Source organism: Myotis lucifugus, unplaced genomic scaffold, assembly GCF_000147115.1.
Source record: "Myotis lucifugus unplaced genomic scaffold, Myoluc2.0 scaffold_906, whole genome shotgun sequence".
Lineage (NCBI taxonomy): Eukaryota > Metazoa > Chordata > Mammalia > Chiroptera > Vespertilionidae > Myotis > Myotis lucifugus.
In genome coordinates, this window is record NW_005871954.1 from 79876 (window position 1) to 105739 (window position 25864).

The window sequence follows — 25864 nt, forward strand, 5'->3', positions numbered from 1 at the left end:
TTGAAAGACACATTTTTTTCTGGACCTGCACAGAATTTAATAATAAAATGTAACTCCCTTTCTCTAAGCGTGGCTTGTTTTTTCTCAGGTCTTCTGGAACATTAATGGTTCCCTGACCGAGAAGAAGGCCAAAGATGCTGGCCTTTTGGCCTCCAGTGAGTGGACCGGGTTTGAGGTCCAGGGGAGCCAGACAGACCTCCGGGAGGCGCCACTCTGCTGATTTAGCAGAATTGAACTGGGTACTCTGGGCACTCCCGGACCTCAGCCCAGGACCCGGCCGGCATCTGGAGACGGTGGACGGACACTTCTGGACCTGTGAACAGAAACTGTAAGGGAGGGGCCCTATCAGTCAAGCCCACTCCCAGTGAGTGGAAGGGGGGCCTGATCACCTCCCTAGAGGTCATGCGACTTCCTCAGGCAAATTAATCAGGAATCAGGTGGACTGTTTAAACTCTGAGTAAACATGTGGTAGAAGTAAAAACTCAGAGTATCTGGTGTATGAATGTAAGTGTGAGAATCTGTGTGAAGTGAAAGCTACTTTGTGCCGTCTGGCTGTACACATGAGAGTATTTTTTTTTTATCTTTCTGTTGTTCAATTTGTTTAAAGATAGGGCAAGCCCCCCTTTAGGGGGAAGACAGTAGAGAACTTTTAATTGATTTTCCCTGATGTGTAATTTGGCTGTGTTAGGTTAAGATTTTAGAAGTCTAATGTTAATTAAAGCTATAAAATTTGTGAAGGTTGCAACCCAGAGAAGTTTAAACAAAGGCTTATTGGGTTAAGATTAGTACATTTTCTCATGGCCTGTGTAGGGTGAGGGAGAGGGACTGCCGGATTTTTATCATGTGGTCCCGAGACCTGTGACCTGCCTGCCCTTCCTGATAGGTGCACAGTGGGTCTCCTTTGGGGACAGCATCCGTTCTGACTGGGGGAGGAAGAGAGCTGAAAACTGCTCGGGAGCGGGTGTGAGATGGGGTGGTGGTGGGATTCGCTAGATAGGGTGATAGGCTCTTAGCCTGCTGAGATGGAGGAGCCCGAGGCTGGGGGATAGGAGGACGGTCAGAGAGATCACAAGTGGTACAGGAGGAGAAGGATTTGAGCATCTGGGGCTTAGAGTAAAGAAGGCAAAATCTAGGAGGGAGAGCAGCTCAGAGTAAATAGTTAATGCAGAAAAGTGGGGGGTGTCGGTGGGGAGAGCAGGGAGAGATAGGCTTTTGTTGATTTTTACTTATCTGAACTATGCTGGACTCAAGGCCGCAAGCTGCTACTAAGCACAAGTTTTTCTCTGCCACATTTTATTCTCTTTAACCCTTCCCATACTAAATTAGACCAATACAATATACTTGAACTTACATAGGAAAAATATAGCAGTTTTTACTAGACAAATTTTAATTTACCTGCTCTAGTAATCTAAGAAATACTGGCTGTTTACTTGTTAGTAATCATTAAAGGATTGATGTTTTTAAGAATATGGAATTACTGAGTAGAAGGTCTGAGGCATGGTTATGCATTTTTAAAGGACATAGAAAGAAGGTTTAAAGGCCAGTTTAGACGTGTAAAATTTCTAAAGGTTGGGTATGTAATAAAAAGGAGAAAAGAAATGTTAAAAGGAAGTTAATCAAATATTACAGGCCAGTAAGCCAGGAAGAGTAAATAATTTACATTCTGCCTCCCTAAACAGAGGGAAGATAGTTATGCCAAAGTACTTAGGGGGGACTGATAAAAGAAATCCAACAGTTACTGTTTTGTTATAACTCTAGAGAGTCCATAAAAAGAACTGGCAAGGAAAGTCAAAAGATCTTAAAGCAGGTCAGTATATTTTTCTCCTTAACAATTTCTCCGAAATTTAGCAATGCTTAATAAATCATGGCAATACATTTCTTTGCATAAATTCAATAAGGCCGGTTTCCAATAGTGGTTTTATTGACCGAAAACTTTGACTGGAGTATCATGTTTTAAAGAGCCCTGTCAGAACTCTTGAAGACTTGAAGCCAATAAGAGTGCCATGGAGAAAGCCTGGTATCCTGCTTGGTAGTCCTGAAAATAGCTGGTGCTGGAGTATCAGGCCCATTCCTACCATCACTGGCGGTTGGTCAGAATAGAAGGGGAGCAATAAGGGCACCTCTGCGTCTCTGCAGAACCCCCACACACTCTGGGCCACGACGAGTAGTAGGGCTGCTGAGAAGGGCCTTAACGCAAGGACAATGGGCCCAGGTAGAGCCACTGCAGGTGAGGAATTCACCTAACTCAGCAGATACTGCAGGCAGGCCTGATGGCAGCTGGATGGCTTGGCTTCCTGTCCCTACAGGGCACATTAACATTCAATCATGAAATTCTGGCAAAGGTAGTCAGTTCCCATTCTTGTTGTGTTTATGCAAACAATCAGGCCAAATTAAATACAGTAAATAAATTAGTCTTTTAATAAACAGAGGGATACTTTTAAGGAGGAAAAACTCTATTTCAATAAAGGTTATTAAAACTGAAATGTTTTCTTTCCCTTCCACCAGACCATTTGTTACAGTTTGTCTCTGCCAGGTCACAAGCCCACCTCCTTCTGTGCCCAGGCCTCATAGTCCCTCTGACAGACAGCAAGGATCTCTTGGCTCTGAGAGCAACCTCTGACCCACCTCAGCAGGAAGTAATTACAGAAGAAATCCAACATCCATTATCCCTAAAAGAATTCAGAGCCAGGATCCTTGAGGTAATATAGTAGGCAGTTAGACAGACATGAGCAGAGCAAGGACGATGGGCCAACTGGCACTACCAGATGTAACTAAGTGTTTCCACCTCTATGTATGTAAGACAAGGGGACTCCCCAGAAGCAAGAGGGAACTAGGCTGTAGATAAAGCCGCTCAGTAGGCCGCCCTAAAACCAATGGGGCCTCTAAAGATTCTAGTGACACTTCCAGACTCTGACCTACTCATCTCACCAGCTTACACGAAAACCCAATCTAGAAAAGCTGAAATCCATAACCAATCTTTACTCGAGTTCTTACAGGCTTCACAGTTCACCCAGAAAGCAGTCCGGAAGCATGTTCGAGATGCTCTGCCTATACCAACTTCTGATCCGGTTAATCCCTTCCAACCTGCTGACTCTATTTGGGTAAAGAAGTTTGCCACCCAAGGACAGACTCCTACCTGGAAAGGATCAGCCCCACGGCAGTCAAGGTCGACAGGATCCTGATGTGGCTTCATCACACCCGGCTTAAGACAGCCCAGGCAAAATAGAGAGTCCAGGACTCTTCGGACCCTCTAAAGATTACTCCTGGCCCTCATTACAGGCAATTATCTTATAAACAGGCCCACTAACTTTTTTTGCAAAGAATTAATTCTATAAAGCTTGTAGTCCTCAGGGGTCAATATAACTCCCTCCAAACAATTACCCAAAAGACTCAATGATTTGACTCATGTACATAAAACCAGTAGGGAATGAAGCAGCCCTCTTATATAAAACCTGCCCTTTGAAATTTTAACCCTGCTATTTTGGCTTCTGTAAATACTTGCTAGCTTAAATAATAAGGAAAATAAGACTACTCCCATTCCTGAGAGGCCATAAACTATGCCCCAGACAGAGTTGTCAGTGGTGACACCTGGCCAGGCCTTGAGATATGGTGTCATGGCCCCTTCCCAGCATGCAGGCCTTTTTTCTTGAAGGCCCAGAAGTCTCATTCCAAATTTGGGAGACAAAGGACTGGAAAAAGTATAAATAAAGAGAGTTTCCTCCATGTTTGGAGGCCCAGAATTTGAAAGACACATTTTTCTCTGGGCCTTCACAGAATTGAATAATAAAATAGAACTCCCTTTCTCTAAGCGTGGCTTGGTTTTTCTCTGGTCTTCTGCAACAGCACGACCCGTCCCTTCACCCTCTGACCATCTCCCTGCTCAGCCTGGATCTGTGCTCAGATCTATATGCCACTCATGCAGGCAGTATGTGGGGTCACACCCCTGCACGTGGACATGTCGGGGTCCCTCTGCCTCCACATTGCTCCCTGCACAGGACAGGTGACCATCTCCTCAGTCAGGCCCATTCCATGTCTCCTCCCTGGCGGCCCTCTCTCTCTCCCACTCCTAAAAGAAACCTTTGTACACAGACACACAATTACATTCAGCGACACTCACAAAGATACACATGTTTACACTCACACACAGACCTCCCCCTAAGACATGCATAGCAAGACTCATGTGTGTGTGTGCCCTTGTGCGTGCACCCACACACACACACTCACACAAACAGACATGCACACAGGCAGACATGCACACAGAAACGTGCACACACACAGGCATAGTGAGCCGTCTGTGCTCACTGTGTCTCTCTGTGATGTAGTAGTCGCATCACAGCGTGGTTGTGAGAACACAGTGAATACATCCATAGTGAGGACAAATGGTCTCACCCATTGCTGTGGGTTGTAAACTGCCTCAGAGTTTGCCAGCAGCCAGCAGCCCCTGGGCGGACAGTGTCCGGGAAGGTCACAGTCCTGCCTGCCATTTCCCGGTGACTGGTCTCCAGGAAGGTGAGGTCCGTCACCACCACTGGACATGGGGACGAAGCAAGTGCTCCCATGGCCCCTGCAGCCTGGCTCAGGTCCTCTCAGAACCAGCAGGGAAGATTCAATAGCAGGGATGCCCCTGCCCCTCCCAGACTAAGGTGTGGGGATCTCTGCAGGGAGAGCCCAGGTGGTCCCCAGGCATCAGCTCCCTGCCTGCAGGGCGGCGCCCACGGCCTATGAGGCAGGGCCTGCTGAAGTGGGGGTTAGCAAGGCTTTGCCTGAGGGTGAGCAGCTCCCAGCACAGGAGGTCCCCTGGGACCCTGCCCTTGGGCCCTCAGGCCTGTCCTCAGGGCCCCCAGCCCTGCCAGCCTGGCAGCTGCTGGCCCAACCTCATTCCCAGGCTCTGCCACTGAGACCCAGGTCTGCACAGGCCATTTCTCCTGAGCTGCTGACCGAGGAAGAGGGGGCCACAGGGGACATGGGCAGGGCTTGGTGGGGGAGGGGAGGTGACTGTTTAATGGGGAGCCCCGGTTTGGGCTGAACCTGGAGAGGGCAGTGGTGACATAAAGACGGTGCATGCAGCAATGCCAGTGAATGCTGCAACTCATTTCAGGCAACTTGGCTTCTACACTGAACCAAACTGAGGAGAAACGTGATGTCTTTTATTGAAAGGATTAATTGATTTCCTTAATGATTCCATTGGAACAGTGGTTCTCAACCTGTGGGTCCTAACCCCTTTGGGGGTCGAACGACCCTTTCACAGGGGTCGCCTGAGACCATCGGAAAACACATATATAATTACATATTGTTTTTGTGATTAATCACTATGCTTTAATTATGTTCAATCTGTAACAATGAAAATAGATCCTGCATATCAGATATTTACATTATGATTCAGAACAGTAGCAAAATTACAGTTATGAAGTAGCAATGAAAATAATTTTATGGTTGGGGGTCACCACAACATGAGGAACTGTATTAAACGGTCGCGGCATTAGGAAGGTTGAGAACCACTGCATTAGCATGTTAAATGACAAGACCTAAGACAGGGCAGAGAAGGGAGATATGAGGTGTATCACTTGCATGAGATTGTATCATAGAAATTAAAGGCCTATAGACATTCAAGGGAGACCAAGCCTTATGAGCTTGCGTTCTCCAGGAAGAGAAGCTCTGTGAGGAGGTGAGGACTGAGTTGGACCTTGAAGGACAAAGTCTATGAGGATGACAGACAGGAGAACGTGAGGCCTTCCAGGAGTGAGGACAAGCCAGGCGAAGTCACCACCTTGAAGCTGAGCTCCGAGCTGGAGAACACACGGGCCCCAACCTGTCGGCCTAGGTCTGCACTGAGGCTCCACTCACTGTCCACTGAGTGTGAGATCACCTCACAGTCCACCAGCGACAAGGCTTCCAGAGATTTCTCCATCACTGGGTGTCTCAGCCAGGGCTCTGGTGCCACTGGATGTAGAAGAGTTCTCTTCTGGGTGGATGCCCTGAGCACTGTGTACCATTTAGCAACAACCCTGGTCTCACCCATTAGATGTCAGTGACACACCACCCACCTGTGAGGACACAAAGATATCTCTGGACCCGGACAAATGTCCTCAGGGGTGGGCGCAAGGAGGAGGAAGATCATCCCCAGGAAAGAGGCATTGGAAAGAAGTATTCTTAGGTCTCTCAGAATCCCCTTGCCATGCCCCTAAGGGCCAGGGGTTTCCACTCTGGAGGCCCATGGTTTGCAGGAAATTGCGGCATAAGCTGCAGGGAAAATTAGTCACAGAATGAGAAGATAATGGTGTAGAAATCAAATGAGTCCTATGGGCTGTCACAGGTGTGTGGGGATTAAATATTTAACCACACGATTTGTGGAATCATCAAGTTTTGTAAAGTTCAGGGTTTTCATGAAGGAGCCAAGGAGAACTGGCTGGAGGCAACACCTGACCCTGAATTGGCTTCCAAATCCGGGTCCCTGTCCCCAGGCATTAGATGGATCCGGGTTAGATGGGATCAAGCTAATGTTTACTGATAACGAACAGGAGGACAGAGGTGGCCCAGGGCCTGGATGTCAGAGCTCCAACTTCTTGCTCTCATGACCTGGTCCTACCTATGGTTTCTCTCAGGAAACACAAAGAACTTGGTGTTAGCACCAGGATGTCAGGCTGATGCCTGGGTTTAGTGTAGGGTTGGAGCCTTGACTTTATTAGAGTTTCCAGTTAAAATGCACATCTCCTTCTAAATGGACCTAATAAGTAAACATGTTATGTAGTCAGAGAATTCTTTCTAGAATTGCAAATCCTGTTCCTTAAGGAAGTTATACACCTAATTAGACTCCTACTGTATCACTGTTGTCACTGCAAAACCAGAAAAGCACAGGGCATGACCTCCAGGGGCTCAACATGGAGGAAAGGGCCATGGCGTCAGGTCCTGGTCACCAGGAGAAAGGTGCACCCAGAAGCCACGGGGTCTTGGGAAGGTGATCCCTAGAGATTCAAGGCCACCGTCCGAAACAAGAAATGGGCTGTCTGTGCTGTGGCATCGGGAATAAATAAGGAGTTTCAAGCTAAAGGGACTCAGGCAAGGACAGTGGAGGAGACTTCACCTGGAGCCAAGGCCTCGAGCAGAAAACTGTGGGGCCTGCTCAGAAATCTACCTGGAGCCCACACAGGGCAGTTGGGCAAGTCCAGGTCACAGGACTCCACCTGAGTATTAACGTGAAGGGCTATAAGGGTCACACTAAGGAGACCTGTCTCTGATACCAGAACACCTGGCTCCTTATCTGGCTCTGCCACCCCTTCCCCCACTATCTGCGTGCCCTTGGTCAAGGGTCTTGACCTCTGTTGTCCCACTGTGTGCAGCTGGGGAGAAATGGTAACCCTACCTCATGGGAGGGAGACCACACTTCTCAGTTTGCTCAGGAGGATTCTGGTCTATCCTGCTGCCCTGACATTCCACCCATTTAGTTGCCTCTTCTCCCTTCAGAAGTGCCCCAGTTTGGACACTATTTTCATCATCACTCTACTCATTGGGTTGTTGTTGTGAAGACAAAGAGAAGTGGTCACCAGTGCTCTGCAGGGAGTAAGTGCTGTACCATTCTTGGCCACTCAATTTTTACTGAACCTGGAAGTAAGTAACACAGGCAGCAGCTGGGTACTGTGAAGCTTAATAGACCAACGTTATATAGACTGTGTTCAAAAGAGAAGATCTGCATAAACTAGATCTCAATGAAACTCTTTCAAGGAGTCAGAAAAATTTCAGGTAAGAATGGATCAAAATATAGTGCTTAATTTTCAACTTTGACCTTTTCCCTGGTGTCTGAAGGTGATTATCTCTGGATCTCTTAGAGGAGCGGTTCTCAACCTGTGGGTCCCGACCCCTTTGGCGGTCAAATGACCCTTTCACAGGGGTCGCCTAAGACCATCTTCTATATCAGATATTTACATTAGGATTCATAACAGTAGCAGCATTACAGTTATGAAGTAGCAACGAAAATAATTTTATGGTTGGGTCACAACATGAGGAACTGTATTTAAAGGGCCAGAAGGTGAGAACCACTGTCTTAGAGGATGGAGTGCAGCAGAAAATTTCATGGTCTGTAGTGGTCCTTGTAGGCCACCAGGATTTAATAAAACAGCCTTCTCAGGTTTACAAATTAACTAGAGGCCTGATGCACGAAATTTGTGCATGGTGGGGGGTTGGGGGGGGGTCCCTCAGCCTGGCCTGAAAGAATGCCTGCATCCCTCGCCTTGGACTCTGGCCCAAGGCCCCTGCCCTCCCCTCCCTCTGTGCATCCGTGCATGACTCTGGCCAGAGTAAATAACTTACAGGTTATTAAAACTGAAATGTTTTCTTTCCCTTCTACCAGACCATTTGTTACAGTTTGTCTCTGCCAGGTCACAAGCCCACCTCCTTCTGTGCCCAGGCCTCATAGTCCCTCTGACAGACAGCAAGGATCTCTTGGCTCTGAGAGCAACCTCTGACCCACCTCAGCAGGAAGTAATTACAGAAGAAATCCAACATCCATTATCCCTGAAAGAATTCAGAGCCAGGATCCTTGAGGTAATGTAGTAGGCAGATAGACAGACATGAGCAGAGCAAGGACGATGGGCCAACTGCACTACCAGATGTAACTAAGTGTTTCCACCTCTATGTATGTAAGACAAGGGGACTCCCCAGAAGCAAGAGGGAACTAGGCTGTAGTTAAAGCCGCTCAGGAGGCTGCACTAAAACCAATGGGGCCTCTACAGATTCTAGTGACTCTTCCAGACCCTGACCTACTCATCTCACCAGCTTACACGGAAACCCAATCTAGAAAAGCTGAAATCCATAACCAATCTTTACTCGAGTTCATACAGGCTTTACAGTGCACCCCGAAAGCAGTCCAGAAGCATGGTCAAGATGCTCTGCCTATACCAACTTCTGATCCGGTTCATCCCTTCCAACCTGCTGACTCTATTTGGGTAAAGAAGTTTTCCACCCAAGGACAGACTCCTACTTGGAAAGGATCACCCCCACGGCAGTCAAGGTCGACAGGATCCTGATGTGGCTTCATCACACCCGGCTTAAGACAGCCCAGGCAAAATAGAGAGTCCAGGACTCTTCGGACCCTCTAAAGATTACTCCTGGCCCTCATTACAGGCAATTAACTTTTTTTGGCAAAGAATTAATTCTATAAAGCTTGTAGTCCTCAGGGTTCAATATAACTCCCTCCCAACAATGACCCAAAAGACTCAATGATTTGACTCAATGATTTGACATGTACATAAAACCAGTAGGGAAGGAAGCATCCCTCTTATATAAAACCTGCCCTTTGAAATTTTAACCCTGCTATTTTGGCTTCTGTAAATACTTGCTTGCTTAAATAAAAAGGAAAGTAAGACTACTCCCATTCCTGAGAGGCCATAAACTATGCCCCAGACAGAGTTGTCAGTGGTGACACCTGGCCAGGCCTTGAGATATGGTGTCATGGCCCCTTCCCAGCATGCAGGCCTTCTTTCTTGAAGGCCCGGAAGTCTCATTCCAAATTTGGGAGACAAAGGACTAGATAAAGTATAAATAAAGAGAGTTTCCTCCATGTTTGGAGGCCCAGAATTTGAAAGACACATTTTTCTCTGGGCCTGTACAGAATTGAATAATAAAATGTAACTCCCTTTCTCTAAGCGTGGCTTGGTTTTTTCTCCGGTCTTCTGTAACAGCACGACCCGTTCCTTCACCCTCTGACCATCTCCCTGCTCAGCCTGGATCTGTGCTCAGATCTATATGCCACTCATGCAGGCGGTATGTTGGGTCACACCCCTGCATGTGAACATGTCGGGGTCCCTCTGCCTCCACATTGCTCCCTGCACAGGACAGGTGACCATCTCCTCAGTCAGGCCCATTCCATGTCTCCTCCCTGGCGGCCCTCTCTCTCTCCCACTCCTAAAAGAAACCTTTGTACACAGACACACAATTACATTCAGCGACACTCACAAAGATACACATGTTTACACTCACACACAGACCTCCCCCTAAGACATGCATAGCAAGACTCGTGTGTGTGTGTGCCCTTGTGCGTGCAGGCTCACACGCACACACACACACACAGACAGACAGACAGACACGCACACAGGCAGACATGCACACAAACAGACATGCACACAGGCAGACATGCACACAGACAGACAAGCACACAGGCAGACATGCACACAGATACATGCACACACCCAGGCATAGTGAGCCGTCTGTGCTCTCTGTGTCTTTTTGTGATGTAGTAGTCGCATCACAGCGTGGTTGTGAGAACACAGTGAATACATCCATAGTAAGGACAAATGGTCTCACCCATTGCTGTGAGTTGTAAACTGCCTCAGAGTTTGCCAGCAGCCAGCAGCCCCTGGGCGGACGGGGTCTGGGAAGGTCACAGTCCTGCCTGCCATTTCCCAGTGACTGGTCTCCAGGAAGGTGAGGGTCGTCACTGCCACCGGACATGGGGATGAAGCAAGTGCTCCCACGGCCCCTGCAGCCTGGCTCAGATCCTCTCAGAACCAGCAGGGAAGACTCAGAAGCAGGGATGCCCCTGCCCCTCCCAGAGTGAGGTGTGGGGATCTCTGCAGGGAGAGCCCAGGTGGTCTCCTTGACATCAGCTCCCCCGCCTGCAGGGCGGCCCCCATGGCCTACGAGGCAGGGCCCGCTGACATGGGGGTTAGCAAGGCTGTGCCTGAGGGTGAGCAGCTCCCAGCACAGCAGGTACCCCGGGACCCTGCCCTCAGCTCCCGCCTCCCAGCCCTGCCCTTGGGCCCTCAGGCCTGTCCTCAGGCCTCCCAGCCCTGCCCTTGGGCCCTCAGGCCTGTCCTCAGGGCCCCTAGCCCTGCCAGCCTGGCAGCTGCTGGCCCATCCTCATTCCCAGGCTCTGCCACTGAGAAACCCAGGTCTGCACAGGCCTTTTCTCCTGAGCTGCTGACTGAGGGGGAGGGGGCCACAGGAGGCATGGGCGGGGCTGGGTGGGGAAGGGGAGGTGACTGTTTAATGGAGAGCCCCGGTTTGGGCTGAACCTGGAGAGGACAGTGGTGACATAAAGACGGTGCATGCAGCAATGCCAGTGAATGCTGCAAGTCATTTCAGGCAACTTGGCTTCTACACTGAACCAAACTGAGGAGAAACGTGATGTCTTTTGTTGAAAGGATTAATTGATTTCCTTAAGGAATCCATTGGAACAGCGGTTCTCAACCTGTGGGACGTGACCCCTTTGGGGGTCGAACGACCCTTTCATAGGGGTCGCCTGAGACCATCGGAAAACACATATATAATTACATATTGTTTTTGTGATGAATCACTATGCTTTAATTATGTTCAATTTGTAACAATGAAAATACATCCTGCATATCAGATTTTTACATTATGATTCCTAACAGTAGCAAAATTACAGCTATGAAGTAGCAACGAAAATAATGTTATGATTGGGGGTCACCACAACATGAGGAACTGTATTAAAGGGTCGCGACATTAGGAAGGTTGAGAACCACTGCATTAGCATGTTAAATGACAAACCTAAGACAGGGCAGAGAAGGGAGATATGAGGTGTATCACTTGCATGAGATTGTATCATAGAAATTAAAGGCCTATAGACATTCAAGGGAGACCAAGCCTTATGAGCTTGCGTTCTCCAGGAAGAGAAGCTCTGTGAGGAGGTGAGGACTGAGTTGGACCTTGAAGGACAAAGTCTATGAGGATGACAGACAGGAGAACGTGAGGCCTTCCAGGAGTGAGGACAAGCCAGGCGAAGTCACCACCTTGAAGCTGAGCTCCGAGCTGGAGAACACACGGGCCCCAACCTGTCGGCCTAGGTCTGCACTGAGGCTCCACTCACTGTCCACTGAGTGTGAGATCACCTCACAGTCCACCAGCGACAAGGCTTCCAGAGATTTCTCCATCACTGGGTGTCTCAGCCAGGGCTCTGGTGCCACTGGATGTAGAAGAGTTCTCTTCTGGGTGGATGCCCTGAGCACTGTGTACCATTTAGCAACAACCCTGGTCTCACCCATTAGATGTCAGTGACACACCACCCACCTGTGAGGACACAAAGATATCTCTGGACCCGGACAAATGTCCTCAGGGGTGGGCGCAAGGAGGAGGAAGATCATCCCCAGGAAAGAGGCATTGGAAAGAAGTATTCTTAGGTCTCTCAGAATCCCCTTGCCATGCCCCTAAGGGCCAGGGGTTTCCACTCTGGAGGCCCATGGTTTGCAGGAAATTCCGGCATAAGCTGCAGGGAAAATTAGTAACAAAATGAGAAGATAATGGTGTAGAAATCAAATGAGTCCTATGGGCTGTCACAAGTGTGTGGGGATTAAATATTTAACCACACGATTTGTGGAATCATCAAGTTTTGTAAAGTTCAGGGTTTTCATGAAGGAGCCAAGGAGAACTGGCTGGAGGCAACACCTGACCCTGAATTGGCTTCCAAATCCGGGTCCCTGTCCCCAGGCATTAGATGGATCCGGGTTAGATGGGATCAAGCTAATGTTTACTGATAACGAACAGAAGGACAGAGGTGGCCCAGGGCCTGGATGTCAGAGCTCCAACTTCCTGCTCGCATGACCTGGTCCTACCTATGGTGATGCCACAGTTCTCTCCGGAAACACAAAGAACTCGGTGTTAGCACCAGGATGTCAGGCTGATGCCTGGGTTTAGTGTAGGGTCGGAGCCTTGACTTTATTAGAGTTTCCAGTTAAAATGCACATCTCCTTTTAAATGGACCTAATAAGTAAACATGTTATGTAGTCAGAGAATTCTTTCTAGAATTGCAAATCCTGTTCCTTAAGGACGTTATACACCTAAATAGACACCTACTGTATCACTGTTGTCACTGAAAAACCAGAAAAGCGCAGGGCATGACCTCAGGGGCTCAACATGGAGGAAAGGGCCATGGCGTCAGGTCCTGGTCACCAGGAGAAAGGTGCACCCAGAAGCCACGGGGTCTTGGGAAGGTGATCCCTAGGGATTCAAGGCTACCGTCCGAAACAAGAAATGGGCTGTCTGTGCTGTGGCATCGGGAATAAATAAAGAGTTTCAAGCTAAAGGGACTCAGGCAAGGACAGTGGAGGAGACTTCACCTGGAGCCAAGGCCTCGAGCAGAAAACTGTGGGGCCTGCTCAGAAATCTACCTGGAGCCCACACAGGGCAGTTGGGCAAGTCCAGTGCACAGGTCTCCACCCAAGTATTAACGTGAAGGGCCATAAGGGTCACACTCAGGATACCTGTCTCTGATACCAGAACACCTGGCTCCTTACCTGGCTCTGCCACCCCTTCCCCCACAAGCTGTGTGCCCTTGGTCAAGGGACTTGACCTCTGTTGTCCCACTGTGTGCAGCTGGGGAGAAATGGTAACCCTACCTCATGGGAGGGAGACCACACATCTCAGTTGCTCAGGAGGATCCTGGTCTATGCTGCTGCCCAGGCATTCCACCCAGTTAGTGACCTCTTCTCCCTTCAGAACTGCCCCAGTTTGGACACTATTTTCATCATCAATCTACTCATTGGGTTGTTGTTGTGAAGACAAAGAGAAGTGGTCACCAGTGCTCCGCAGGGAGTAAGTGATGTACCATTCTTGGCCACTCATGTTTTACTGAACCTGGATGTAAGTAACACAGGTAGCGGCTGGATATTGAGAAGGTTAATAGACCAACGTTATGTAGACTACGTTCAAAGAGAAGATCTGCATAAACTAGATCTCAATGAAACTCTTTCAAGGAGTCAGAAAAATATCAGGTAAGAATGGATCAAAATATAGTGCTTAATTTTCAACTTTGACCTTTTCCCTCGTGTCTGAACGTGATTATCTCTGGAGCTCTTAGAGGAGCGGTTCTCAACCTGTGGGTGGGGACCCCTTTGGCGGTCAAATGACCCTTTCACAGGGGTCGCCTAAGACCATCTTGTATATCAGATATTTACATTAGGATTCATAACAGTAGCAACATTACAGTTATGATGTAGTAATGAAAATAATTTTATGGTTGGGTCACAACATGAGGAACTGTATTTAAAGGACCAGAAGGTTGAGAACCACTGTCTTAGAGGATGGAGTGCAGCAGAAAGTTCCGTGGTCTGTAGTGGTCCTTGTAGGCTACCAGGATTTAATAGAACAGTCTTCTCAGGTTTATAAATTAACTAGAGGCCTGATGCACGAAATTTGTGCATGGGGGGGCGGGTCCCTCAGCGTGGACTGAAACGATGCCAGCATCCCTCGCCTTGGACTCTGGCCTAAGGCCCCTCCCCTCCCCTCCCTCTGTGCATCCGGGGTGCGACTCTGGCCGGAGGCCTTTCTCCTCCCCTTCCTCCGCCTGGCAGTGGCGCAGACGCTGGGCATCTGTGGAGGGGGACTCCATGAGCCTTGCGTTCCTCGCTGCAGACTCCAGCCCGAGGCCCCTCCCCAGCCCTCCCTCCATGCAGCTGGGTCAGACGATGGGCTCCCGTTGCGGGGGCAATGCCGCCAGCGTCCCGCACCGGCCACTATGGGCACCGCCATCTTTGTCGTGGAGTGATGGTTAATTTACATATTACTCTTTTATTAAATAGGCTTGCTGGCAGCTGATGTGTAGATAGCACCTACTCTGTGGAGTTACAGGCTGTACCTCATTCAGGCCTCACAACAAGTCTAGATCTCTTCCCATTGTACAAAGAGACCCCGCTGTGAAACCCCACAGCCGGCTTGGCTCAAGGCATGGGAGGCACCTGCTCTTGGCCTGGACAACAAGATCAACAAACATCTCACTGCCATCAAGATGTCTCTAGGAACAGATCCAGTCCTGAATTTCATTCTGGGAAAGTACCTCCCCAACCAACTTCTAGATATTGGCATGATCTTAAGGAAGAAGAGGTTCACCTCCAAAAACATCCTGGAGGCTAGTGTCTCCACAGCCTTGGAAGTGAGTGGCAGAGGCAGATTTACAGAATCAGTGAGAAGTAAAGTAGAAAGTTTCTTGTGTCCAAATACTGTAGAGCTAATTTCTTCAACTAACTTACAATGAATGAAAAATTCAAGGATCATATGCACTAAAGATCCTTCTATCGATTTTATTTTCAGTGAATCACTGAGAATAACAATAGCTCTCACTGAATGTTATTACTTTTATTAAGTCCGACAAGACCTCAAATAGAGAATATTAGTTTGAGTGTATCTTAGGTCTTGGTGGACCCTGAGTACCGGTCCAATATAATTCTAACCGCACATTTATGTCCCACCTCTGACTGAAGAGCTCACCTCTGCAACAGGGTCTGTCATAGCAGATGCCCCGGAGATGTCACTCCAACACTGAAACCAAAGTTTACTTCAAAGGTCCAGTTTCTGAACTTAATTTGGGGACCCGAGTCTAAGGACCTTTGGGAGCAGAAACCATCAGGCCAGCAATACAAGCATTCAGACCTTTTGCTTTATCTATTTCTGCTTGTGAACACTTCTTTTAAATCAGTCTCTTGGGAGCCAAGTTATAGCTCTATGAGGCACCTGAGAATGGTCATCCTGGGCTCTGGGGAAAACATGGAAGTAAAGAAACACAGCCTTTATTGTACATGACATGGGGTTGCTTTTGCTCTGAGGGCCCAATGTCCAGCAGACAACAGGGCAGGTCCATAACCACGTGGACACCAGCAGAGTCCTCACTGCGTCCTGTTCAAGGAGAAAATCTCCCATTCCATTATGAATGGCATTCAGGTGCCTTTGGAATGATGGCCAACAATGGTCAACTGGGAGAAGGTGCGCACATAAGAACACAACCTTCTTTATCCCTAGCTTCTTCCTAAACCAATATTGTGCTTGGAAACTTAGGATGCAGCTGAATGATGGAAAGAAATGAGTCCCAAATCATCCACACAGAGGGCAATGCATTCACGGGTCATTAACTATTGGCTCATCTCTCAGGCTCTCTCATCCATTTATTTTCTTTTTCTTTTTTTAAAAATTGTTTCATTGCTTAAAGTATTACAAAGAGTATTACATATGTCTCCTTTTCCCCCCCGCCCTTGACAATCCCCTGGCCTCCCCTACCCCCCAGTGTCTTATGTCCATTGGTTATGCTTATATGCATGCATACAAGTCTTTCGGTTGATCTCTTACCCTCCCCTCCTGCCCCCCAGCCCTTCCCAGCCTTCCCGCTGTAGTTTGACAGTCTGTTTGAGGCTGCTCTGCCTCTGTATCTATTTTTGTTCATAAGTTTATAATGGTCTTTATTATCCATAAATGAGTGAGATCATGTGGTATTTTTCCTTCATTGACTGGCTTATTTCACTTAGCATAATGCTCTCCAGTTCCATCCATGCTGTTGCAAATGGTAAGAATTTCTTCTTTTTCCAGCAGCATTGTATTCCATCGTGTAGATGTACCCCAGTTTTCTAATCCATTCATCTACAGATGGGCCTGTTTTCTTTCTTAGCTTTTTATTTCTTCTTTTTTACACCAGTCCCTTTAGCATTTCTTGCATTGCTGGCTTGGTGGTGATAAACTCCCTTAGCCTTTTTTTGTCTGTGAAGCTTCTTATTTCCCCTTCAATTTTGAATGATAGCCTTGCTGGATAGAGTATTCTTGAATTCAGTCCTTTGCTTTGCATCACTTTGTAAATTTCCGTCCATTCTTTTCTGGCCTGATGTGTTTCTGTTGAGAAATCATTTGATACTCTAATGGGAGATCCCCTGTATGTAACTTTCCGTCTCTCTCTTGCAGCCTTTAAGATGCTCTCTTTGTCCTGAACATTTGCCATGGTAATTATGATGTGTCTTGGTGTGGGTCTTTTCGGGTTCATCTTGTTTGGGCCTCTCTGTGCTTGTGTGACTTTTTTCTTCCCCACCTCAGGGAAGTTTTCTGATATTATTTGTTCAAATAGGTTTTCTAACCCTTGTTCCTCTTTCTGTTGTTCTGGCACCTCTATTATTCGTATGTTGTTTTGTTTCATGTTGTCCCATAGCTCGCTTAGGCTCTCCTCCTGTCTTTTAATTTTTTTCTCCAATTGCAGTTCAGTTTGGGTGTGTTTTGCTTCCCTGTCTTCTAAGTTGCTAATTCGGCCCTCCGCTTCTCCTAGTCTACTGTTGAAACTTTCAATGGTGTTTTTTATTGCAGCTATATCACTCTTCATTTCTTCTTGGTTCTTACATAATTTGTTGATTTTTTCATCCGTTTCTTTTTGATTCTTACATAAGTTGTTGATTTTTTTCATCCGTTTCCTCTTGCTTTTTGCATAAGTTGTTGATTTTTTCCTCCATCTGGTTTATGCATTCTAGGACCCTTAATCTGAATTCTTTTTCTGTCATGCTGCATGCCTCTGTTTCACTTAGCTGCTTTTCTGGCGAGTCCTTCTTTTCTTTCTTTTGGGGGTTTCTTTGTCTACCCATGTTTGATCTCACCGACATATCTAGATGTTGAGTTGTTCAGGGGCTGCTCCTTGGGTGGCAGTGGCTTCTCGGGCTGTGGTTGCTCCTCGGGCGGTTGTGGTAGCAGCTGCTCCTCAGTTGGCAGCAGCTCCTCTGGTGGGTGCTGTTCACAGCTGTGGTGGCTCCTCTGGCTGGTGGGGGGAGGCTTCACACACAGCTGCTGTTCCTCAGACAGAGGGTGTGCTGATCACGAGGCTGCTGTTCCTTGGATGGGGGCGGGCTACACACGCAGCTGCTACTCCTTGAACTGGGGTGGACTGCTCACGTGGCTGCTGTTCCTTGGATGGGGGCTGGGTGCATGCTGCTGTTGTTCCTCTGATGTGGTGGGCTGCTTGTGGGGCTACTGCTCCTAGGACTTGGACAGGTTGATTGCAAGTCTGTTGCTCCTCGGATGGGGTTGGGTTACTTGTGAGGCTGCTGCTCTTTGGACGGGAGTGAGCTGCACGTGTGGCTGCTCCTCCTCGGACAGGGACGTGCCACTCACCTGGCTGCTGCTCATCGGACAGGTGCAGGCTGTTGTGGCTCTGCTCCTCGGACCGGTGCGTGCTGTGCAGGGCTGCCGCTCCTCGGATGTGGGCGGTCTGCTTGTGTGGCTGCTGCTCCTTGGACCGGGGTGGGCTGCTGCTGCTCCTTGAATGGGGGCGGGCCGCTTGCAGAACTGCTGCTCCTCGGATTCGGCAGGCTGCTTGTGTGGCTGCTGCTGCTTGGATGAGGGCAAGATGCTTGTGCAGCTGCTGCTCCTGGGATGGGGGCAGGCTGCGCAGGGCCGCTGCTCCTCAAAAGTAGGAAGACTGCTCATGCGGCTGCTGCTCCTCGAACAGATCAGACTGCTCGCATGGTTGCTCCTCCTCGGATGGGGAAGCGGGCCGCTCACACAGCTGCTGCTCCTTGGACAGGGGCAGGCGACATGAGGCTGCTGCTCTTAGGCTTGAGGCAGGCTGCTCATGGGGCTGATGCTCCGTGGACAAGAGCATGCCGCTCACGTGTCTGCTGCTCACATGGTTGAAAAAATAATGTGAAAAGAAGTATGAAACAAAAGAACAAACAAACAAAAAAAAGGAGAACAAAGAAAAAAGCAAAAAACCCCCCAAAAAACCTAACAAAATAATAATAAAAAAATAAAAATGAAAAATTGAAATGTCATTCCTTTGGCTGGCTTAAGTTCCCAGTTTTCTGGAATGTCTGTGATTTTGTTGTTGTTGTTGTTGTTGTTGTCGTTGCTGGGACTCCATTTATTTTCTTTACTCTAAGCCACGTTGGCTGTGTTGTTCCTTCATACAGTCATTGCTTAAACTGACCTGTGCTTTCTATCTTATGAGGTGGCCTGCCCCTGTCTGACACCGAGAGGCACACTCTCCATGCTTTCCTTCCCTTGCCGAGTGCCATCTGCACTCAGGGCCTCTGTACATTCTGTTGCCTCTCCTAGAACACTCCTATCCAGAAGGTTCCTTGGAGTCAATGTTCACTGGTGCAGCAAATGTCACACAACCTAAGGAGTCCTGGTGGGATCGCCTGCTGGACCTCCTCACGGGATGCTGCCCTTGTGGATTTCTGTTGTTCATGACACAATCACTTTCCCTTTAGTTCATATTCAAATGCAGGCTTGTTAGTGGCCTTCCAGTTAGAGGTAAGCTGCACAGGTACAAGGTCCTGCTTTAACTTGTTCCTGTGGCTGAATCTGTGACATGAAGCACAGGGCCCAGTCTTAAGAGAATCCTGGTTGTTATGAACATGAATGGATACAGGAATGGATGAATGGATGAGTGGATGAGTGGATGGATGGATGGATGGATGGATGAATGTTTGGATGGATGGTTGGGAGGATGGATGGGTGGATGAAAGGATGTATGTATTTATTTATGCATGTCTGTATGAATGGATGGATGCATGAATGTGTAGATGAAACATCGGAATTAGTCATGATTACCCTGTCTAAGCCCTGTGCCAGGCTTCTACACGGAGTGTCTGGAATTCTTACAAAAGCAGCCTTGGTGTCATTTATGCTCCTTGTAGAAACGAAGGAAAGGAAGCTCAGGCCAACCAGCACTATCTTAGCCAAGGACATTTCATGGGTAGCGGTGGCATCCAAGATGCAAGTCCACATCTGCACGCACCCAGATATCATCACGGCATCCAGCTCTGCCTCCCTTAAGCATCAGTAATTCTTCTTCTCACATCATCTACTGAATCAGTGGAAGAAAATCCTAAAGCTAACAAAACTGAACAAAATGTAACTCTATATTTTACTAAATTTATAAAAGTGGCTTAACTAACGAGATAGTCTTTATACAAACAACCTTCAACCAAGGCGAGAAGCTATTGCCATTGTCCAACAGAAGGCAGCTGACTCAGTCTATGGGCAAGGAAAGCCTGCCCTCCACAGGCGCTGGGCGGTATGGCCCCCAGCCCAGGTGATTGGTGAAGGAGGAGGCACAGAAAGAGGATGTGAAGATCTCTGTACTTGGCAGAAGCAGAAGAGAAAAAGAGGAGTAAGGGGGGTGGAGGGAGAAGGACAGGGGAGGAGGCACGTGGAAGGGTAGGAAGAACTGGAGGAGGAGGAAGAGGTCATGAGGACCACAAAAATAAAAACACAAGAATGACAACACAGACTCACAATGCTGTAATTTACCTTCTTATTTCACAAGCACTTCAGCATGAATTTCATCTAATGTCGTTACCATGATTGCAGTTCTGAAAATTCTCAGATCTTTTTAAAGCTGTTCCCTTGGCTTCTACAAACAGACCACGGGCGGGCTGGGTTCTAGATGATTCTCTTGTCTTTTCTGGGCCCAATGCCAGGTTCATCCTGTGACTCATTCCATCATCTGTGGGAGGGATTAAGTGGCCGCCAGGAGAATAAAAGGAGGAGTCTGGGCTCTCACCTCCAAAGTGATCCTTCTTCCCTGCCACGTCCAGTGACTAGCCAACAGCAGCCGCCTGAGCCATGAAGCTGGTGGTGGTCCTCATGCTGAGCGCCCTCCCCCTTTCGTGCTATGCCGGTGAGTGCTGACAGGGCCAGGCTTTGGGGGAGGTTGGTGTCAGGGCTCCTGTTGCAGACCTCCTGCTCCCCAAGCCCCAGGCCAGAGCCCCTCCTTTCTCTGGTGTCTTCATTCCTCATGGCTCCATCATGTTTGGCTCTGTGTTCCTGTGGAAGCCAGAGAGCTGGAGGTGTTGTGTGCGGGAGGGGGGACAAGGAGGCAGATGTCTTGCTGCTCAGAGAAAATCCAAGACCCAGAGTTTGCTCTCCCAGAATTCAGGACTCGGACCATTGCCCATAATCTCTCTCAATGTCTGTCTCCACTGGGAGGTAAGAAGATGACAATCGTCATGGTTACGCCCAGCAAGGAGTTGGTCCTCTGGAACTGAGCCTGGCTTTGTGTGCTTTCTTCCCAGGTTCTGGCTGCCAAAGGTTGGAGGACATGATTGATAGCACCATTGATCCTTCGGTGACAGAGGATCAATACATCGAAAGTCTTGAAGAGTTCATACCGGGTGATACCACGGCACAGCTTCTCAGGGAATTTAGGCATTGCTTTCTCGACCAGAGTAACAGAACTCTGAGCAATGTACAAGTGATGATGGTAATGTGGGTTTCTTCCTACCTGCTCTTGAAGCACTGGCCAGGGACACGCGGGCTCTCAGGGTGCTACTAATTTCTTACCAGCAAGTGCTGGTCACACTTCATGTAACCTCAGTGAACGTGGGAGCTGACATCCAGAAAGCCATGCAAGGGGCCGGGGCTGGTTTGCCTGCTCACGTGGTGGAGTCTTTAGTGAGTGACACATGAGAAAGGCCACGAGGGAGGGGAGTGGGTGGGCAAAGGCTTGTCTACCCCTCAGCCCAGAAACATCTGATTCTCAAGAGAACCCTCACGTTGACGAGTGATAAACACAAATAGGAAAGCGTTTTAAAGAATTTCCTAAAGAGAGCAGAAAGTTACATGTCAGACAGATCCCACCTCTCAGGAACGCGATTCCCAGTGCCCTTTGGAGCACCCACGTTTGCTAGAATAAGTGGCTGAACGTCCTGGGCATGAAGGAAGGCCCCATGAGTGACAGGTGGACACCTTGGCTATGAACCCGCCATGGGTGGTGGAATTGTTGAAAACAAAAGTCAGTATAAGCAAGGAGACCTTCTTTCTATTTAGAACAGATATGGTTCAGATTTTCCTGATTTTCATTCCCTACCCAAACAGCCCATTGCAAACAGTCCTGGGCAGCAATAGAGAAATATTGCCACAGCAGAGACATAAACATCTGCATAACTAGGAGCTTTCTGACACAGGTGTCTGACAAGCTGGGGAATCTACAGGAACCATGATAAAAATAAGTGCGTCAGGAAAAGACACGTGTCGTGATGTGTGCAGTGGCCAGTCTCTGAGGAACAGGCAGAGCGTGGCCTCCAGGGGAGGGTGGGGGAGTGGGAGACGTTCAGGGCCCGAGGCTGCAGTTGAGCGAGAAGAGAAGGCCCTGGAGGTTGGGACCTTAACACGCCTAAACTGTCCATTGAAAAGGGTGAAAGGGTCCTATTTATGGGACAGGCATTGACCATAATCACACCTGAAGCCATGAGCAGCCCCTTCAATGGCAGGTGATGGCCTTTCTCTTTGCAAACGGAGGTCAGACAAACCCCTCGAGTGGGCGGCCCCCAGATGCACACGGGCTCCTGCTGGGCTGAGACCCGGAGAAGTGGCAGCACAGCAGGTGCATGGGAGGCCTCTTTCAAAGCAGAGGAAACGCGCAGGGAAAGGCTCCCAGGGCCCTGGTGGGACCGGGTCTGGAAGCAGCGCGTCCTTGGCATCAGGACGTGCCTCCTGAGCGACAGAACAAGGAGAGAATTCTGGCTGAGTCCAGCCCGCTTCTCTCCGTGGGTGCGGACACAGCCGGGAAACAAGAGAGGCCACGTCTGTGCTCCAGGACGGCCTCTGTAGGAGACGGGGTGTGAGTGCTTCTTGTCTGTTTCCAGGCCGCCATATACAACAGCAGGCAGTGTGCCTCCTACTGACCCACGGGACCTTCCCTCCGACGACAGATGGCCCGACAGCGACTCTCCATGGCCGAACCCACAGCTTAGCTCCCCTCTGTGCCTTTTGATCCTGAAACTGCAAGACAATTGTTGAAACCTCCCCCACATGTTCATTTCAATAAAGCACCTGCAACACCAAGGCTCTCTTTGGTTACTGACCCAAATGGGGACCTCAGGAGACGCCCCTCACTGAGTTCCTCACACGCTGGACATGGGCGTTCAGTACAGAACTCGTGGATGAGATGCGGGATCTGCAGGGTGCTCTGCCCCTGACCATCCAAAGCCTAATAGGACCCTGTCCCTGGGATAGTGTACTCTTCCCCCCCGCCCCCACCGGTGCCCTCTGGGCCAAGCTCAGGCGCTCAGGCTCCAGGACCCACCCATGTCCTCACGGCAACAATGCACCCTGTCCCCAGGGACGGGCTCCCCTCTGGGTGCTCTCTGTCCCTGACCCGAGGTGCGGGGAGGGAGCAGAGCAGTGAGAGAGGGGACTCGGGCAAAGCAGGGCAACATCTTGGCTTGAACGCCCTCCCAATTCTCCAGAACATCCCTCGTGCCTGATACCACTAAGCCCAGGCAAAGGACCCTTTCCCCACACCCACAGCTTATAGCTTACCCAACACCGCCCCCCCCCACATGCACATATAGACACGCATGCACACACACTCACTCACATACAGACACACACACACATGCACACAGTTCTATAGTGAGAACTCCTGGGTCATGCAGTCCTGGGCTCTGAGGCCTTTGGGAAGTGCCCTTTGCTCCTGCTTGTCCCTGGCCATTTGCAGAGGCGTCTGTCCCTTCGCAGTTGGTGTGGACATTGTGATGGAGCCCTGAAGGCCCTGCGTTGTGAAAGTTGCTGAGTTGAAGGTAAATGGTACCTCAGATGAAAACTCTTAAAACTTTTAAACGTCTAAGCGTGATAAACACAGAGTTCTGAGTGGATACAGACTGTACATACTGTCCTAGTGTGCTCAGGCCGCCTAAGGAGGTGCATAGACCAGGTGGCTGAAGCAGACATTTACTGAGACTGGGAAGTCCAAGGTCAAGGTGCTAACAGAGTCAGTGTCTGTGGGGTCCCTCCACCCGTCCTCCCACTGCTGGACTCACCACGGGTCGGCCACCCACACCCCGATTGGGGGCGGGGCTGGCCCGCAAACCTCCAGCGTTCCCTCCCCCCATCAGGACCCCACCTGTGCATGAATTCGTGACCGGGCCTCTAATAAAAGTATAAGCAGAAGAAGGGAAATAACAAAGGTAAAGCAGAAATCAATGACAATGGAAAAATAGTCATAGAAAACATTTAAACCAAAAGCTGGTTCTTTGAGAAGCTCAAAAACAATTCACACACCGGTCTAGACTGAACAGGATATAGAGAAAGAAATGACCAATGCCAAGAATGATGGAGGTAAAACCACTACAGACTCTACAAATATTAGGAACAACTATGGCAATACATTTTAAATGTAGATGAAACGAGCACAAATTCCTTGGAAGATACAAAATATCACAGTTCACTCAGGAAGAAAGAAAAAAACTAAATAGCCCTGTTTATGAAATTGAATTTGTAGTTTAAAATCTCACAAAGAATACTAGGCTAAATCATTTTAGTGGTAAATGTTACCATTTATTCAAGAAAGAAATAATACCAATTCTACACTACCTCTCCCAGGAAATTGAAGAGGAAAGAATACCTTCCCACTCCATCCAAGACCCAACCAGTATTGTTGAGATCCGTAAACCAGACAAAGATATTGTAATGAAAACCAGAGAATTATTTTTTATGAACATCAACATAACAATTTTAAACAAATTGCTAGCAAGTCAAATCTATTAAGAGAGATAATACAAGTTAATCGAATAAGTTTATCTCAATAAGATAGATTGAACATGTGAAAGTCAACTAATATAATTTGCCATGTCAATACATGAGGAAAACCACTTGATTAATAGATGCTGAGGATGGGTTTGACAAATCACTAATTGATGATAAAAGCTCTAGGCAAATTATTATTTAAAGGGAATTTCCTTGGTTTGATAAAGCTCATTCAAAAAAAAACCTCTACCAAACATCATGACGAAAGGATGCATTTCTCCCAACAAGCTGAGTGCAAGGATGTCAGTGCCATTGCTTCTGAACATTTTGTAGGAAGTTCTAGCCAGTGCAGTGGAGCAAAAAGGAAAAGGCACCATAAGTGAAGAATCGCTTCTTGGCCTTTTGGCTAAGATCAAGTGTAAAACTATTTTCAGAGATGACTTTTAGAAAATCTGAGAGTATCTACCAGAGGGTTAAGCGAGTATAGCATGGTTGCAGGATATAAGATAAATAAACAAAAATTAATGATCCTATCTAATAAAAGGCCAGAGGTGTCATGACCTCAATGACCAGAGACCAGACCACCACAGCCCCTTGCGGGTTGCCCCACCCCCAAAACAAGCGGTTAGGGGCAATCAGGCAGGCAGGCAGAGTGGTAAGGAGTGGTCAGGTAGGCAGACCAGTGGTTAGGGGCGATCAGGTAGGCAGGTTTGTGGTTAAGGGAGATCAGGTAGGCAGATAGCCCCTTGCTGGGATGGCCCTGCCCACCAGCAAAGAAAGAGGTAGGCCCAGGCAGCCAAGCCATTGCGTCCAGCCTGTTGCCTGTAGAGCGAGGCCACTGGTGGCAGGGGAGGGCGGGCAGTGCTGCACAGATGGCAATCAGTGGTAGTGGAGGAGGGTGGGGCCAGCTGCCTGCAGCTGGGGGAAGGAAAGCCCCAATAGGCCCTGATCTCAGGCCAGGCCTAGGGACCCTACCCGAGGGGTCCCAGATAGTGAGAGGGTAGTGAGAGGGTACAGGCGTGCTGAAGGACTCCCCGAGTGAATGAATTTTCATGCACTAGGTCTCTAGTATTCTATATTCTTGAACAATTGGAAGTTGAAATTAAGGAAGTGCAATGTACAATAATGTCTAAAATGATCAACATCTTAGGAATAAACTTAATAAAAGACGTGAAAGGACTGTACAGTAAAACTTACAAAATATTGCTGAGAGTAATTTATGAAGACCTACATGGGTACACATAGTGTTAATGGATAGGAAACAATATTCTTAAAATGTCAGTTCCTCCAAATTGATTCATGGATTTAGTGCAATGCAATCTCCACCAAAGTCCAAATAGGCTTGTTTTATTTTGGTAAGTTTATGAAAAATCTGGTTTCAAAATTTATATGTAACTGCAGAGGACCTGCAATAACCAAAACAATTTTGAAAAATGAGAACAAATTTGGAGGGGCAGTACTCCATAATGGCAAGATTTATCACAAAACTATAGTAGTCAGGAAAGTATGGTATTGATGTAAAGATGAACAAATAGATGTAAAGAACTGTAGAGTCCAGAAACAGAACTATGAATCTATGGTTACTTGGCTTTTCACAAAGGTGGGTAAGCTCCAGTGTGGGAAGGATACATTTCCACAGAATGTT

The 25864-nt window shown here is 48.3% G+C and overlaps 1 protein-coding gene across 1 annotated transcript; it reads left to right on the plus strand.

Moving 5' to 3' along the window:
• The first annotated feature begins 20244 nt into the window (after positions 1 to 20244).
• On the plus strand, positions 20245 to 22536 carry LOC102426056 (mammaglobin-A-like). The gene is made up of 3 exons (XM_006106773.3): positions 20245 to 20371; positions 20766 to 20953; positions 22338 to 22536. The coding sequence occupies exons 1-3, from the start codon at positions 20317 to 20319 to the stop codon at positions 22374 to 22376; spliced, it is 282 nt and encodes a 93-aa protein (XP_006106835.1). The 5' UTR covers positions 20245 to 20316; the 3' UTR covers positions 22377 to 22536.
• Positions 22537 to 25864: the final 3328 nt, after the last annotated feature.

Coding starts and splice junctions, on each gene's coding strand:
- LOC102426056 (XM_006106773.3), top strand. CDS start 20,317: ATGAAGCTGGTGGTGGTCCTCATGCTGAGCGCCCTCCCCCTTTCGTGC. Junction 20,372..20,765: donor CCCCCTTTCGTGCTATGCCG/GTGAGTGCTGAC, acceptor CTTTCTTCCCAG/GTTCTGGCTGCCAAAGGTTG. Junction 20,954..22,337: donor GCAATGTACAAGTGATGATG/GTAATGTGGGTT, acceptor GTCTGTTTCCAG/GCCGCCATATACAACAGCAG.